The 17,462-nt window shown below is 45.7% G+C and overlaps 1 protein-coding gene across 2 annotated transcripts in view; it reads left to right on the top strand.

The window, feature by feature from the left end:
- Positions 1–1,625: 1,625 nt before the first annotated feature.
- The window catches only part of LOC148030555 (UDP-Glycosyltransferase superfamily protein), a 129,188-nt gene continuing 113,351 nt past the window's right edge, over positions 1,626–17,462 (top strand). For both annotated transcript variants that reach the window (XM_087686906.1, XM_087686905.1), the window contains exon 1: positions 1,626–1,789. In XM_087686906.1, coding sequence (XP_087543032.1) covers positions 1,700–1,789 — 90 coding nt within the window. In that variant the 5' untranslated portion in view covers positions 1,626–1,699. The remainder of the gene's footprint in view (positions 1,790–17,462) is intronic.

The raw sequence follows: 17,462 nt of genomic DNA, 5'->3' as shown, positions 1-17,462 counted from the left end.
TACTACGGATTCAATATCTTGCTCAAGGCCTTCTTAGAAGCAACAAAATGAAAAGCCCCAAAAAAACACAAAAAACATATATGCAAAAGAATGACTACACTCATGGCCATGAAAAGCTTTTCATAACCATTGAAAAGGTCACATACTTACTCAACAGAGAGATCTGCAACCTAATCCATGATACCCAAAGCAATATATTCAATGTTATTATATACCTATAAGGTAAGCACTCGAACATAACTTCTTTTAGACTCACAATATGTTTAACCTGATACAAAAAACTCTCTCTAATAATAGTAACATTCCTTGTAGAAGAGCAAAGTCTAGGAAACCAATAAGAAATCAAACTTCTAACGGTACTAGAACACCAATCTCAGCCACTACAAATGCTGCCCCATCAACTCATATATAGTTACATAATCCAACATCAACTCTAAGCAACATGTATCGTTCAATTCAAAAGTGACAATGCAAAGAAACAAGACCAAGCATCTATTGCATCATATGCTAACAAAATGAAAATATTTATTTACATAAGCTACACAACGAACATCGAAAAAGACTCTAGCAACACAAAAGAAAACCCGTAAAAAAAGTGAAAAAAGACATCCAAACCTACCAACCCTTCAAAAAAATAAGAAAAGGCATCTAAACCTATCAAGCATTTGAAGAAAAAATTAAGGTCAACATTGAGGCAACAATTGATTGTATAAACAAGGCCAGGAACTTGGAGCAGGACATGAGTTTAAAAAAGAGTGTGACTATTGCAGGCTACAATAATCTATATAAACATCCAACGAGATGTGAAAAATATCACTTTTTGAAGAGAAGAAACTTGATTTAGCATAACAATACATTGTACACGATCAATTTTATGCTTCTCAACACTGAATAAATAAGTACGATTTCTCTACTTTGTACATGATCCATGCCTTTCAAAAAATTCATTTTAAAGTATATTTATAATTGTTTGAACTCGAATTAGATATTGAAATAACCTTCAACAGAATTGCTAAATTTTCCAACATCCATAAACATAATCTCTTACCTTCATTTGATGTTAAATATATCACAGAAGATTCACAATTCCAAAACAAACGTTTTATGTTCACATTTCATTTCTTAGCAACACAAACTGAATGCTGTTCTTCAAATGATTCAAAACCAACCACATCGTTGCGCGCGCCAATTTAATTTAGAAGAGTATATGTGACCCAATTATATTGGCATTGAGGGGGGGTGTGATGTACCTGCACTCATTACGCACTCAACACGGCACAGAAAGGTAACACGATATGTAAGATTAAGGTATACTCTTGTATTATTCAATCAAAGAAGTGATACAACATAGGCATATCCCAGGACTACACCCTCGTGATGCCGCACATAAAAAAGTTCACCACTGGGTATAGAGAATCACACGTAAAGTGAAAATAAGACAGGGCTTTGAATCACTACTACTCTTTATATAAGTATTTTCGATGATAACGCCATGGTATAGCTAGAAAGCCGTTAAAGGGGGGGGGGGGAGGGGTGGTGTGTGTGTGTAAGGGCGAAGGCAGAAAGGAAGGGCTTAACAAAAGGGGTGAAGTTCATCCCGCGCAAAAATAACACTTACAAGGAACAAAAGGTGTGAAAGTTCTATCCTTCGCAAAAATAAGAAGGGAGTTTTTCGATTACGAACTTCACCATTCAGAGAATGGCAACCAGCAGCGATGGCGGTGAGAAACGGAGACCCAGGGCTGCTTTCATGGCGTTCGGCACGAAGGGCGATGTCCATCCCATCGCTGTCGGTTCCCTTCGTTCACTGTTCTTTTCAAACATTTTTAAAAAATTCAGGGCCCAGAACTACAATTTGAAAACAACCCCCCCAAGAGAAAAAACAAGTCTCTGCAAGGCTCTGTAGCATTGTCTCTTTGCGCTGGAGTCTCATTAGCGTTTGTTTCCAGCTCTCTGTGGGCCTCTGGCAGATGATAGGCTTGTCTGAGCTCTGAAACGTGCCGCTAGTCACCCTGCAGCTCAATATCCTGTCAGTGAGTAGATAGCAGTAGAAGTCCAGATCTCACCAAGGATGGCACACCTGAACAATGCTCTTTGCTAAAGATCAGCTGGTAGTAGCCTTCCTGTAAGCTCCCAAATCGTTCATTGCGATGGATAAACGCTCAAGAACCTGCTAGGTGAAACCAATGGAACATAGGACCCGTCCTCAATGATAAAGAGTGTATCATTGCATGTGACATGATGAGGAAACACTAGAAATCTATGCCTGTCTGTACATTCAATTATACGTATATGTGGTTCAGTGGACACAATTGATATGAACGTGTAAGTTATTCGTGTGGACATCAGCCAAGGCTAAGCAGCTGGCTTTAAGTAGCCAATTAATTTCTGTGAAAAAAGGCCTAAGACAAAGTAAGTAGGTGATGTTTGGCAGGGGTGCATTAACTTACCAAGGATTAAAGTATTTTCATTTAGTAGTAGTCATGTGAGGCTAGGAGGTGAGTTGAGACAGCTTTTACCCACTTTTTGACTATCCGAATTTCCCGCTAAAGCCTAATTTTTGTACATGATAGCAGTCACTATTAGCATTCTATCATTGGCGTTAGAGCCTAATTGAGATTGGGAACAAGAAAACAAAGGGTTATAGTGTTTTTATATCATCACTTTAATCTATGTGAAAAGCCTGCCTTTCAGCATTCTTTGCATTCTCTCTTTCTTTCTCATTGCATTCGGCTTTTGGTCACTTTGGACTTATTGTTGTTTGTCCTTATTTTTGGGCCTTGTCCATCTTTTTGGGCCGAGACACCACCCGAGAGTATTTTAGGATTTCTTTAGGGTTATGCCACCTGAGAGAATTTTTGGGTTTTTTGCCTATTTATAGACACACTTCTTAGTTGCTCATTATTACTTTCTATCTTCTCATTCCTAGTGTCCTCATAACAGCTACACAATGTAGCACATGCAAGGGTTGATTAGCTTTCTTCATCATTCAGCTGAGATCATATTCTTCTTAGCAAGATTGTCAGCTCATGTGTGAGTTTGTGCATGCTTGTCAAGGTTGGGCCATCTTTATTGTAGGCATTATTGTAGTGATTTATTTGTGGCATTTTATGCCAGTCGACCAGCATTTAATGTTGGTTGACTGATTGTTGTATTTGGCATACTTATTGCCTATTTGTAGTGGGGATCCTCTTTCTCCTCGATCATCATCATTCATCAAGTGTACTTCTTGTAGGAGAGAGGAGCCGGTGCAAGTGTCCATGTAGCCAATGACTCACTCTTGTATGCAACTATCTCATGTTTGGTATATGGGTTCCATTTTTGGTGAGCACATCTTTGAGTTCTCTTCTTTTGCAGAGTTTCTTCCGTTTTCTTTTCCTTCCGTCTTGTGTTCAACAGTTTATCTTAGCACTTGTCTATGCTTCCATTGTTGCATCCACTTGTAACATGATATCAGATTGTTGGATCTAGGTTCTTGCGCTATTGGCTTCTCTATTGATTTTAGGCCTTCCCCTTCTTTGTTGATTAGGAGACAACTTGCTTGTTGCTTGCCTTTTGCGCTTGCTATATTTAATGCAGCGTCAACTAACGTTAATCCTTCCAGGATCTGTGTTTTTAGTCTGTGACCCTTTGGTAGTATTTGGTGGCTCTTGTGTTGTTGTTGCCTTGCTGCTGTGTTTAATCTGGATTTTCTACATCTTCTCCATTGCTGGGCAACTTCTTTTGATAGTTTTCTTGCAGATTTTGGTATTGGCAACATTGTGTTTTTGGGATTACTCTATGAATAATGCGTGTGAAATCTATTTTTGTGCAGTCTTTGTTGTTTCGTTGGCTGCCTTCTCTCTCTCTCTCTCTCTCTCTCTCTCTTTACCTTCTATATTCTCTTCTTATCCTCTCCATATGGCTCCTCCGTGCACTCCTACATATGATAAGTTACATGGACTAAACTATCTTACATGGAGTCCTGTGATGAAAGCCTGGTTTGTGCAGAAGCGACTTGGTATACTATTTGTGGAGCTATTCCTTGTCCTCAGCGTTCTTTCCCACTTCTTGAAGATTTTGATGAGGACAACCATAAGAAAGCTATGCTTACATGGGGTTCAGATGAACACGTGTATTTTACTTTTCTTCACTGTATTTCTAAAGAAGTATTGCCAGTGGTTACCTCTTGGACATTTCCTGAAGTATAGTTCAAGCTTTAGATGTTGTACAAGGCACCTTCCAACATGCTTGCAGTGACATGGCTAGCTTCAGTAGATGAAGTTTGAGCCTAAGGATACTGTTTAATCTTTTTTACTATATGTTATATAAGTATAGGGCCAACTTCAACACATGCAGTTTGCCCTTCTCGAGGCACATCGTAGAAACGGTACTCTATAAGCTCCCCTTGGAGTTTGATGGAGTGGTAAATGCTTTGAGGATGCAAATATCATCTACACTTGTGAGCTTTATACATATGTCCTCGATGTTGCTTGAACATGAGGCATCTTTATGTTTATAGGGGAGACTTTCGTCTCATTGTGGAGGTTCCAGTGAGGTCTTTATTGCTTTAGAGAAGGGCGACAAGAAGAATAAGTCGAAGGCCTAGTGTTATCACTGTGTAAGAAAGGCCATTGCAAAAGGATCGCAAGGAGTTAGTAGTCTCATGGAAGAAGAAGGAGAAGAAGAAGAAGTGGGATGCGGACTTCTTCGATGAGTCATGCTTTTTCTCAGACTCAGATTCTAATCCTCGAGCCAAGGAAAAGTCCAAGGTGTGGAAGGGATCTGCTTTTTCAAATCGCAGGAAGGGCTTGGTGGCCTCTTCTTTGCTGCTTTCTAGTCCTGGTGATGTGGTCATTCTTTTGGACTCTTCAATGCCACAGAGGGAGTGTGAGAGGGTGGCAAGATGGGGCTGTTGAGCCTCATTTATACAAGTATATTGGTGCATAGATTCTAGAGAGGGACATCCTTGACACACCGACCGAAGTTTGGTAGGTTAAAATCCTAGAGTTGAGATTGATATCTAGGTTTATAATAGGCTGGTATTTGATAGAGAGCAGGATTGACTCCTAGTCTTCTGCTCACATGAGGGGACACTTTGGCGGTCTAGCCAAAGACGGGGAATCATAGTTACCAGGAATGGGAAACGAGAACGAACGAGAATGGAGGGACACACACACACACACACACACACACACACACACATATATATATATATATATAGAGAGAGAGAGAGAGAGAGAGAGAAGAGTCGAGCGATGGCGGGCGCGGGACCGTAACCCTGACATGCCGTCGTCACGTCTGTAGCCGCCGTCGCCTGTCACGCCATCGTACCTGACGCAGCCGTCGCCTGTCACGCCATCGCCAGTCCGCCGCCTCAGTCGCCTGTCTGCGACGCGACAGTCGCCGTCGCCCGAGCTTGTCCGCTTGCGCTCGTCAGTCGCCTGCTCGCCCACCTGTGCCTGTGCGCGTCAGTCGCCGTCGCCGTTGTCCATGCCCGTCTCAGAGAGAGCGCGAGAGGATCTAACGCGCCTCTCCTGACCCGCCGACGTGCTCCTCTACCTCACGCGCTGCCTGCGTTCGCCCTTCGGACCCGCGTGGGGTCTGTTTGATCCTGCGGCTCGACTCCTGCCACTGCCTGTCTGCGAACAGCTGGTCGCCCTACAGTGCGCACCGCACACACAGAGAGAGAGAGAGAGAGAGAGAGAGAGAGAGAGAGAGAGAGAGAGAGAGAGAGAGAGAGAGAGAGAGAGAGAGAGAGAGAGAGAGAGAGAGAGAGAGAGCTCTCTGCCTGGACGTTCAGTCGCCCCCTGCCTGCTGCCCGCCCTGATCTGTCCGTTTTGCCACCAAGGGCCAGCAGCCAGTCACACCCAGGTTGCCACACAGAGCGCGCGACAGCGTGAGCCAGCAAAGGGAACAAGCCCGTCTCTGCCTGCGAAGAGGAAGAACGGCCTGTTCCTGCCTCCCGTGAGATCTTCGTTCGGCCTCTGACCGGTATACGCAGTGATACACCATGGCTGGCTTGGACCTGGATTTTATAGACCAAACGGTGGCAGCGCTTGGTCCGGACTCTGATACCGAGGAACCCGATGATATGGTTCCGTGCAATGAAGAGATGCCCACTGCTCCTGACTTTCAGCCTGCAGGCAAACGCACCAAGCACACTTCGGAGGAGTCAATGGATCATCAAGATCGTTCCTATGCTCAGGTTGCTTCGGACTCTGCAGACTCTCAGGATGTTGACTGGGAGCATTTGCTAGAGTTTGCCAACACTCTACTTGGCGATTATGTTCAACATAATTAGGAAGCCTTTTCTGACTCTGCACCGGAAGATGTTTTGGAAGCCACTGTTGACCCCAAATCTGTCTTGCGCTCCTTTTCAGTATTCTATGATCGCGCGGTGATACTCTTCTTCACTGGTAGAATCCCCCAGCTTTCCCGTATTCGCCAGTGGCTGCAGAGCATGCTACAAGGGGAATGTGTTGAAGAGATTTTTGTGGGGCCCCGAGGTTTTTTTGAGGTGTTGCTAAAATCTGAGATGCACCGTGTTGCTCTTCTGTCTAAACTGCCTCTGTTTCTTGATCGTCGTTTGGTCCATGTTGTACCATGGCGCCCAATGGCAGATTTTTAGCGCCTGCTACAACGGGAGTGCCCTGTATGGGTTGAAGTGGAAAATTGCCCGGCTGTTTATTGGCCACTGTTGAAGGACGCCATGGCTGCTGTGGGCACGGTTCTGGTCCCTCCAAGTTTAAGGGCAGTGAATTGTAATCGCTTGTGTATGTTATGGGACACTACCAGGAAAAGGCCTGTGTGGTTACGTCTCAATTGCTCTGGCATGCATCCCTTACACTTTCGTTTGAAATGGGGCAATTTTGCAAGACACTGCTTTTTCTGTGGCAAATTAGGGCATTTCATGGCCGAATGCCCAGAGCAGCAACACACTTCAGATGCGGGGCATGTTGCGCTACCCATGGAAGATATGGTATGTGATGTCCCATCGCAGGATGCTATTCACCCACCTAAACCTCTGGATAAAGGTAAACAACAGGTTTCGGTTTTAGACTCCCATGGCACAGACTGGGTTGAAGTACGAGTAAAAAAAGGTAACAGGGTGGTTGCTGGCATGGAGAATTCTGTGCCTTTTGCGCCACAAGATTCCATGCGTACTTATATGCGCAGGAAAGAAATGTTGCCGTCGGAGCACTCTCCTCCTGCGATGGCTTCCTCTGGCCCCCGTCCTTAGCCCACTCGGAGAGTGTATTCGGATCGTCCAAAGGGTCCACCAGCTAAGCTGACTTTTGATACTAGAGGCAACGTCATTACCCCGTGGGATCGTCGTTATCCCCGCTCCATTCCCAAGCCAGCAGATATGCCGTCTACCTCCAAATCTGGTCCGCAGAACTCTTTTGCCGTGTTGGCTGATTTCTTGGATGAGGGAGTCCTAGACATTCTCGCAGAAAAGGTCAAATCAAGGCAAGCTGTGCCTCGTACCTGATTTTCTTTTACAAAAACACATGAAAATAGCCACTTGGAATGTGCGAGGAATCTGTTCTCGCCATAAGCAACATGCCATGTGGACTGTATTGCATGAGAATCAGTGAGATGTCTTGTGTGCTGTTGAACACAAGAGTCACGGTGAAGCTGGAAAAGTTGTAGACTGCCATGGCTTTCGTCTGTTCTATGCAGGGACACAGGCCATGTGTTATTTTGGTGTGCTCATGATTGTACACGAAAAATATCAACCGCTTCTTATTAAAAATGATGTGCATGGCCGCTTTGTGGTGATTGAAATTTTACTTGATGGAGAAATCTTATGGTTACTTGGTCTCTATGCACCGAATGATCCTTTATCGCGCCGGGCGCTTTGACATACTTTGCAGACTTCTTTGTCACTTGGCAGACAGGGACTCTTCATGGGAGATTTCAATATGTGTGTTGATTCTTTGCAGTCCACATCGGAGCATTCGGTGATGGATGCGCCGGAAAGCCGTAGGTGGCATGAGTTGGCTCTTGCTGTTCTTAAGCAAGATCTCTGGTCCTGGCTGCATCTGTCTTCTACAGGGTTTACTTTCCATTCCGCTCAGTATGCAACAACTTGGTCGCGCCTGGACCGCATATACATCATGCAGAATGATGATTTCCTCCCTGAGATGCTTGAAATGAAAGTGTTGCAGCAATATGCATTGTCGGACCATTTTCCTCTGCAGCTTGAGATGCTCGCACACTCCATTGTACCTTTTCAGCGATTTCTGGAGCGGCTCCCTTTGCGTTTTAACTCATCTTATTTGAAGCATGCAATCTTTCAGGGTTATATGCAGCAATTGATTGATAGATTCTTACTGGACTTCTCCTCTCAGGGCACTGCTTCGTTTGAAAGATTGCTCTCTAATGTGCAGCGGGTTGCTCGCCAGTATGGAATCCATCATGCCTCTCTTTGTCGACAGCGTCGGCAAGCAGCAGAGGACTTGCTGGCTTTGGTCCGTTCTCTGCTGATGGACACTCTAGATGATGCATTTCTACTAGCACTGGCAATGCGTGTGGCTCATCTTATTCAAGAGTTTCAGTTGAAATCGTATCAGCAGGCTAAATTGCAGCATCTGACGGAGACTTTGCACGATAATGCGTGTCAGACTCATAAATTCTTTCGAGCCCTCCATGCCTCTCCTGCTAGAGAGAATATGACTAGACTTCTGGATGCAGAAGGGCACCTGGTCCGTGATCCGCAGACTATTGTGCGTATGTGTAGGGATTATTTCATCGATCTTCTTGGTTCCACTTCTCCACCTTCAGCCCAAACTACTCAGGCCCGTTCAGTCTTTTATGACTTGGTTCGTAATCAGGTTCCGCAAGACATGCAAGCCACTATGGAGTCAGATATTTGTGAGGCGGAGGTTATGGATGTTTTGTTACACTTACCCAAGGATAAAAGTCCTGGCTGGGATGGTCTCACCAATGAGTTCTTTGAGGTTTTTGCTACCCAATTGGCGAAACCATTGACGGTTTTGTTTCAACAGGTGTGGGAAACGGGGATTATGCCTTCCTCATGGAAAGAAGGACTTATTAAATTGCTTCCGAAGGTTCCTTCGCCGTCTATGTTGAAACATTGGCGCCCAATTTCTTTAATGGGTTCTATGTACAAAATCTTTTCCAAAGTAATGGCGAATCGGCTCCACAAGCATCTCCCTGCCATTGTGCATCCTCTTCAATATGGTTTCATTAAGGGCCGAAACATTCTGCATAATGTGTTAAATGCGCAACTGGCGATTGATTATGCATGGCATTCTAATCAGGAGGTCGTACTGATTCAATTGGACCTGGAAAAGGCTTTTGACTATCTGGACTGGTCTTTTGTTGCAGGGCTTATGTTTGCTATGGGCTTTGGTGATCGGATGTCTCGACTGATCTACATCATCAGTGCAGCGGCGTCTTCGCGAGTCATGTTGAATGGAGGCGTTACCGCGCCATTTGCCCTTGCCCGGTCTGTCAGACAGGGGTGCCCATTGAGCCCGCTCTTCTTTGCCCTTGCGACTCATCCGGTTCTTTCGATGTTATCTCATATGGCAGCTTCCACTCAGTTGGCTGGATTGTTGCTTCCTTCTGGACAACATTTCATTGGTCAATCCTTGGCTGACGACAGTTTTATGATTTTGCGGGTGGATAAGGATAACCTTCGCAAAGCATTGGATGTTTGGGCTCTCTTTGGTCAGGCTTCCGGCCTTCGCATCAATGCGTTGAAATCAGCCATTCTCAACTGCACGGAGTCGGATTTGCAGTCATTGAATTGGCAGGGTATCGTTGTGCCTCGTGGTTCCATTGTCAGGCATCTTGGCTACCCCTTGGGCGTTGATGTTTCACCAAAGCAGCTTCTACAGTGGACTTCTCAGAAACTGGCAGCTAAGTTCCTGTATTGGAAGTCTCAGGCTTGGCCATTCCATGTTCGCCTCAAAGTAGCCCAGACAATTATGTTGCCAATGCTCACATATTTCTTGCCCTTGCTGCCCTGGACTACTACTACTCTGAATGCTCTGACTCAGTTTATTCGTTTCATGTTATGGAAGAAAGATTCCTTGCATGCAGGCATTTCCTGGATTTCTTGGTCGCATGCGTGCACCCCCAAACGCATGGGTGGAGGAGCTATTTTGGATGCCCAAACTCACATGCTGGCCCTCCGTTGGTCTCTGTTCCGTGCTATGTGCTCAGATCATCATCCGTGGGTCGTTATAGCCCATTATTTCCTTGAGGAGCAGGGGCTTCGGCATGGCAATACCCAAATCCAGAGTTCGTGGTGGCATGTCCTTAATGCCGATTCCCGATTCTCTTGTTCCTCTTCATCACTGCTTACCCATTTGGTATGTTCCTGGAAACTGGTCCTCCGGAAGGCTCAGTGGCATCCAGCGGAGGATCGCTTAGTTGCTAATTCTTTTCAACTGGAATTGCTAGCAGTCTCGCGGTTACTTTCATGGGAAGGTAAACAAGAGCTTCGACCACAATTCAATCGTATGGCACGTTTGGGCTTAACTTCAGTCGCGGATGCCACCCTTGCCAGTCGCAATGTGTTGATATCATTTCGTACAGCCAGGAGGATCTTTAGGATCCCTCGTGGATACAGGCAGTTATGGGAACAACTTTTGATGGTGCTCCAGAGCAGACAACCCTTTCCTGCCCTTGCTTCGGATCGTCCTTGGCAGGATTGGGACTTTGAAGGCCGCCTGAGTTTAGACAAAGCTTCCGCTAACCAGGTCTATCTTCTTCTGATTAAAGATCATCACTGGCTGGTCTCTAAAGCTAATGCGGTCTAGGGATTGCGTAAATCCTAGTCATGGTGGAGGGCAACTGTGATGGAAGGGTGGCTGAACAAGACACCCTTCAAATATAAGGTCTTCCTTTGGAGGGTGATGATTGGGGGTCTTCCGCTTGCTTCGGCTCTTTCCAAGCGACGAATATCCAATGGCAATTGTTTCTTTTGCACCACCAGTGTCGAATCTGCCCGTCACCGATTTCTTTCTTGCCCTATCGCTAAGAAAATATGGTCGTTCTTGTCAGCCGTTTGGAGAGCAGTGGTTGGTTTCTCGCTAAGGCCCTTTGATTGGGTCTTTGTGCAGCCCAAATATCCAACACCGGCACAGTCACATATGAAGCTCGTGTTTCACTTTCTTCGATATTGGGGCTGTTGGCATAACTGGACCATTCGGAATGCTTTTCTTTTTGATTCCGCCTGTAATGTTCAGCGGCATATTGCTAGGCTTAAGGGCCTCTTGTATTGGTAGATAGATCTTCTTCAGCATTCTGACTTACTTTCCCGGGAGGACTTGCGTCCCTGGCATATGGCAATTTCCTCTATATCTTTGCCATGACCTTGTAACTCTTAGAACTAGAACCGTTTCACATAATGGCTTAGTGCCATCATGTATCTTGTAATCAAGTAAACTTGTACTTTTTTTCGTAATTAATATAATTACCCTTTACGAAAAAAGAGAGAGAGAGAGAGAGAGAGAGAGAGAGAGAGAGAGAGAGAGAGAGAGAGAGAGAGAATCGACACTTAAGTCTTAGAATCTAGAGATATTAACCATAATTCGTGATATTAGAGACATAATAATCACGTTTCAACAATAATAAAGATTTAAAACATTGTAATCAGCAATGGATTGTCGCATTCAACATTGTAATAAACAATGTTGCATAAGTCCAACAAGTGTGCATTGGAAAGACACAAAATATGCACTGAACTTTAAAGTCTAAAGATCCAAGTTACAAGAGCTCCAATTTCCAATTCAATACTTTGAAGTTCCAAGAGGCTAGCCGCTAAGTGCTCTCGTTATTGGAAGATGGTTCCACTATGCGTGAATGCTCATCTTGTTGAACAGCATCCTGGCCATCACCATCACCATCACCATCACCATCACCATCACCATCACCATCGTTATTTTTTTTCCAACGTATAAAAGAATTAGCCTTTGCAACTGATGTACGAGCTAGCAAGCGAAGATTGGAGCTCACATAAACTAGGTCATTCGTCTTCATTGTACCAAGACGATTTCTCTTCTTTGAGTGAATATGATTGAATGAGCTCCATAGTTGTTCTAAACGAGAAGAGCTAATTGTTTGGCTAAGAATACGAATAGCCAAACTTTGCAACTTTGGAGCTTCTGCCTCGTAGTCCTCCCACTATAAAGCAACTCCAATATTTGTCCTGTCCTCTAGTGCATCCTCTGTACCAAACATCCCTAATGTTTGCCGATATACAAAGAGCTGATTTTTAATTTTGTGTTGCATTTCACGGCTAGGATAAAGCCTTGCAAGCAATGTGTTCCAAGCCTTGACCACCTCAAGGTCTCTTTCTTGCATCTTTTCTTGAAACTTAGGATCTAGCACATATGCAGCATGCATAGGAGAGTCATACTCATTCCATTTGCTGATGCATAACTCCTTGATCTGCCTATACCTGTCTGCATTTGGTTCCAAACTCTTCAACTTCTCAATCATGCGATCCATACCTTCATAGATCTTTCCAATGTATAGATCCATGCCATCTGCAAGCCTCAACATGTGCATGATAGGATCAACCATTTGGTTGGTGGCATGATAGGATCAACCATTTGGTTGGTGTGATTCATCTCATTCCAAAAATCTCTATCAGAGACATATGCATTACATTACACAGCAGTAGCAGTGGCAGCCCCAGTCCAATTTTCATACTCATCACTAGCAAATAGCTCTCTAATTGCACCTTTGCAATAGTGCAATCAACCAAGCATAAGAAAGTTATATGCAAATCGGGTATCCAAGTATTTAGGAAGTTCTTTGTCACTTCGCTTGCAAAACTCAGCATGCAAGTACTAATGATTACATATAAATGTGACAATCTTGTTGCCTTTCGCAACAAGAGATGCAATCCATGGCAAGTCCCCAATATTCTTCAACAAGTTATTCAAGCGATGCGCCATGCATGGACTAAAGGTGATATGTGGATACATTGCCATTAAAATGTTTCTTGCTGCCCTGTTTGTAGGTTCACCATCTGCCACAAAGTGCACTACATTTTTTGCCCCAACAGCTTGCACTGCCTCGCACCACTCGGATACCAATACATCTGCATGCTTTCCAGTCTCTGAAGCATCATGACTACCAATGAAGTATACATGCCCTCAAGAATATGCGACAACACCATGTATGGACCTATGGCGTGTGTCACTCCATCCATTTGCTATCAATGTCACTCCATTTATTGCCCATTGATTGCGAATATTTACTGCTGCTTTCTTCTTTTGAAGCAATGTAGTCTTGATAGTTTCTAATGAAGGGGAGACTTACATGTGTGTCCATTCTTTGCAATCTTTGTCACCATATTTAAAAAATAAGGTGATGTGGCTGATTTGAATGCAATATGGTCATGGTAGAAAAAGTGTGCCACTGCTGTATCCGTTTCCTCTTTTTTCTTTGGTTTCCATGAAGTGTGCAATGAACTCTGTCTAACACCATGACTTGCTGCCACTGATGTCCCTTGAGAAGATTGCGTAGCCACTAATCTTGGTGGTCTTTTGCATGAAGCACCATGCCCTACTGGCCTTGGAGTCCATGTTGTTGGATCCACTGCTATGTTTGGTGTCCTTCTGGCATGTGAATTCCCCATAGAAGTGGCTATGTGGTCAAGTAACTCCTGTCTTTTCTCAATTGATACATTGGTGCAAAAACACACCTCTTTCCCCTCCTCATGTAGAAGATGGGCTCTCACTTTATCAACCCCACTAGTGCAAGCATAAGAGCAAAGTTTACATTTCCAAGAGCGAGTCCCTTCACCTCTCAATGGCACTCCTGCATCTACCTCATCCCACCATGACCAAGTAGTGCTTTGACTTCGTCCAGTAGTTGACGAAGTACCTGCTGAGGATGATGAAGATCCCATAGATATCAATGTTGCCATCTATATAAAAGTGACAAATAATCAATAAAGTTCAACAAAAGTTCAGAAATTTGCAGTCAAAATTTCAACATGCATGTGTTAAATGTTTGCTAAAAATGCCCGAACTTTGGTGCTACTTCAGCCTACATTCCTTTTACTGAAAATGCCAAGAAGCGAAGAAGACTTGTTTATGGACAAAGTCCGCATCTGTACCTCCAAAGAAACCCGCTTCATAAGGGTTATCCGATTGTACATCTGATCAAGCTCCAGTCATATCTCCCGAGCCACCGTCAAGTACTCGATGTGAGCGATCACGGCTGTAGTACATGATAGAAAGAGAAAGGAACGAATCCTAGTTGTAATAGAAAGTAAGAGTTACAGAGAGAATGTTGACCTGATGGTCTGATGTAAATATTCACTATCTAATTCAATTTTCTTCACGAAAAGAGAGAGAGAGAGGGAGAGAGCGCGATGGCGAATCGTGGTCGTTGCCGTCTGTCCTTCGTCGGGTGAGCTCGTCCGTCGTCCTTCCGTCACATGGCCCCGCGTCCCTGCCGTCTCGCCCCTGAGCGTCGCCCTGTTTCGTCCCGCCTTCCGTCCCCCCCTGTCGGCTGCTTGTCGTGCCACCACGTCTGCAGCCGCCCTGTCTCCTTGTCGTCGCATGTAACCACCCTATTGTCGTCACCCGCAGGCTCGTCGCCTGCATCTAGCGGCCCGTCAGCTGCGCCTCCAGCCCTGCTGTCGCCCGCTTGAACTGCGGGCTCTGCGCGTGGTTCACGCCCGTCCGCCTTGTGCGTCAGGGCTTCTGCCCACGCCTGATTTTTGCCCACGCCTGATGTCCGCCCTCGCCTGTCGGTCACCACCCTCGCCTGTCGGGCGCTGCCCTCGCCAGTCAGCCACCATAGTGGTCGCCCCAGATTTTAACGCCTACAACCTGTTCGTGTGACGTCCTGAGGGTCGTCCTCCGCCGTGTGCGAAACCAGCTTACAGGGGTGCAGACTTCTAACTCAGCCGACAACGATCTGCACTGTGCGTCAGTCCTCTTTCGAGATCAGCTCGTCATACAAGATGGTTGGTTTGGATCTGGATTTCATAGACCAAACGGTGGCCGCACTTGGCCCGGATTCTGATGCTGAGGAACCTGAGGATATGGTTCCGTGCACCGAAGAGATGCCCCCGGGTCCTGACATCCAACCTGCGGGTAAACGTACCAAGCATACCTCGGAAGAGATAGGTGTTCTTCAGGATCGTTCCTATGCGCAGGTTGCTTCGGATTCTGTGGACTCTCAGGATGTGGACTGGGAGCATTTGTTGGAATTTGCCAACACTCTGCTTGGCGAATATGTTCAACATAATTAGGAAGTCTTTTTTGACTCTACACTTGACGATGTTCTAGAAGCCACCATGGACCCAAAAACTGTCCTACGCTCCTTTTCGGTGTTTTATGATCGCGCTGTGATACTCTTCTTCACTGGTCGAATCCCGCTGCTTTCCCGTATTCGCCAATGGCTGTAGAGTCTGCTACAAGGGGAATGTGTTGAAGAGATTTTTGTTGGGTCCCGCGGTTTTTTTGAGGTCCTCTTGAAAACTGAGACGCACCATGCTGCTCTCCTGTCTAAACTGCCTTTGTTTTTTGATCGCCGGTTGGTTCATGTGGTTCCATGGTGCCCGATGGCAGATTTTCAGCGCCTGCTGCAACGTGAATGCCCTATGTGGGTAGAAGTGGAAAATTGTCCGGCTGTTTATTGGCCGCTATTGAAGGATGCTATGGCCGCTGTGGGCACGGTTCTGGTCCCTCCCAGTCTCAGGGCTGTGAATCGCAACCGCTTGTGTATGTTATGGGACACTGCAAGGAAAAGGCCTGCTTGGTTACGCCTCAATTGCTCTGGCATGCATCCATTACACTTTCGTTTGAAATGGGGCAATTTTGCAGGCCATTGCTTTTCCTGTGGACAGTTGGGGCATTTTATGGCCGAATGCCTAGAGCAGCAACACATTTCAGATGTTGGCCATGTTGCGCCGCCCATGGAAGATATGGTGTGTGATGCTCCGTCGCTGGATACGATCCACCCGCCCCAAGTTCTGGCCAAAGGTAAACAACAGGTTTCGGGTCTGGATTTCCGTGCCACTGATTGGGTTGAAGTACGTGCAAAAAAAGGCAACAAGGTTGTTGCTGGCATGGAGAATACTGTGCCTACTACCTCACAAGATTCCATGCGTACATATATGCGCAGGAAGGAAATGTTGTCTTCCGAGCGCTCTACTCCTGCTATGGTTTCCTCAGCCCCCCGTCCTCCGCCCGCCAGGAAAATGTATTCGGATCGTCCAAAGGGTCCACCTGCAAAGCTGGCTTTTGATACCAGAGGCAACGTCATTACCCCGTGGGACCGTCGTTATCCACGTTCCAACCCCAAGCCAGCAGATATGCCGTCTACTTCCAAATCTGGTCCTCAGAACTCTTTTGCGGTGTTGGCGGATTTCTTGGATGAGGGAATCCTGGACATTCTCGCCGACAAAGTCAAATCGAGGCAAGCTGTGCCTGGTACCTGATTTTGTTTTGCATACACATGAAAATAGCCACGTGGAATGTGCGAGGAATTTGTTCTCGACACAAGCAACATGCCATGTGGACTGCATTATATGAGAATCAGTGGGATGTCCTGTGCGCTGTTGAGCACAAGAGTCACGGTGACGCCAGAAAAGTTGTGGATTGCCATGGCTTTCGTTTGTTCTATGCAGGAACACAGGCCATGCATTATTCGGGTGTGCTCATGATTGTACATGCCAAATATCAGCCTGTTCTTATTAAAAATGATGTTCATGGCCGCTTTTTGGTGGTTGAAATTTTATTCGAAGGGGAAATCTTATGGTTACTTGGCCTCTATGCTCCGAATGATTCGTTATCTCGCCGGGAGCTTTGGTAGACTTTGCAGACCTCCTTGTCACTTGGCAGACGGGGCTTCTTCATGGGGGATTTCAATATGTGTGTTGATTCTTCCCAGTCCACATCGGAGCACTCGGTAATGGATGCGCCGGAAAGTCGTGTGTGGCATGAGTTGGCTCTTGCTGTTCTTAAGCAAGATCTCTGGTCCTGGCTACACCCGTCTTCTACAGGGTTTACTTTCCATTCGGCCCAGTATGCAACAACATGGTCGCGGTTGGACCGTATATATATCATGTAGAATGATGATTTTCTTCCTGAGATGCTCGAAATAAAAGTGTTGCAGCAATATGCCTTGTCGGACCATTTCCCTCTGCAGCTCGAGTTGCTTGCACAACCCATTGTACCTTTCAAGCAATTTCTGGAGAGACTCCCTTTGCGTTTCAACTCGTCCTACTTGAACCATGCAATTTTTCAGGGCTATATGCAGCAATTGCTTGACAGATTCTTCTTGGACTTTTCCTCGCAGGGCACTGCGTCATTTGAAAGATTGCTCTCTAATGTGCAGCGGGTTGCTCGGCAGTATGGGATCTATCACACCTCTCTTTGTCGGCAGCGTCGACAGGCAGCAGAGGACCTGCTGGTTTTGGTTCGCTCTCTGCTCTGGTGGACACTGCGGATGATGCATTTCTGCTCGCACTG

Source organism: Lygodium microphyllum, chromosome 10 (genome assembly GCF_053477565.2).
Source record: "Lygodium microphyllum isolate KBCC chromosome 10, Lygodium_microphyllum_v1.1.10, whole genome shotgun sequence".
Classification (NCBI taxonomy): domain Eukaryota; kingdom Viridiplantae; phylum Streptophyta; class Polypodiopsida; order Schizaeales; family Lygodiaceae; genus Lygodium; species Lygodium microphyllum.
The sequence above is the reverse complement of the archived record's forward strand: the minus strand, read 5'-3'. Positions and strand labels throughout refer to the sequence as shown.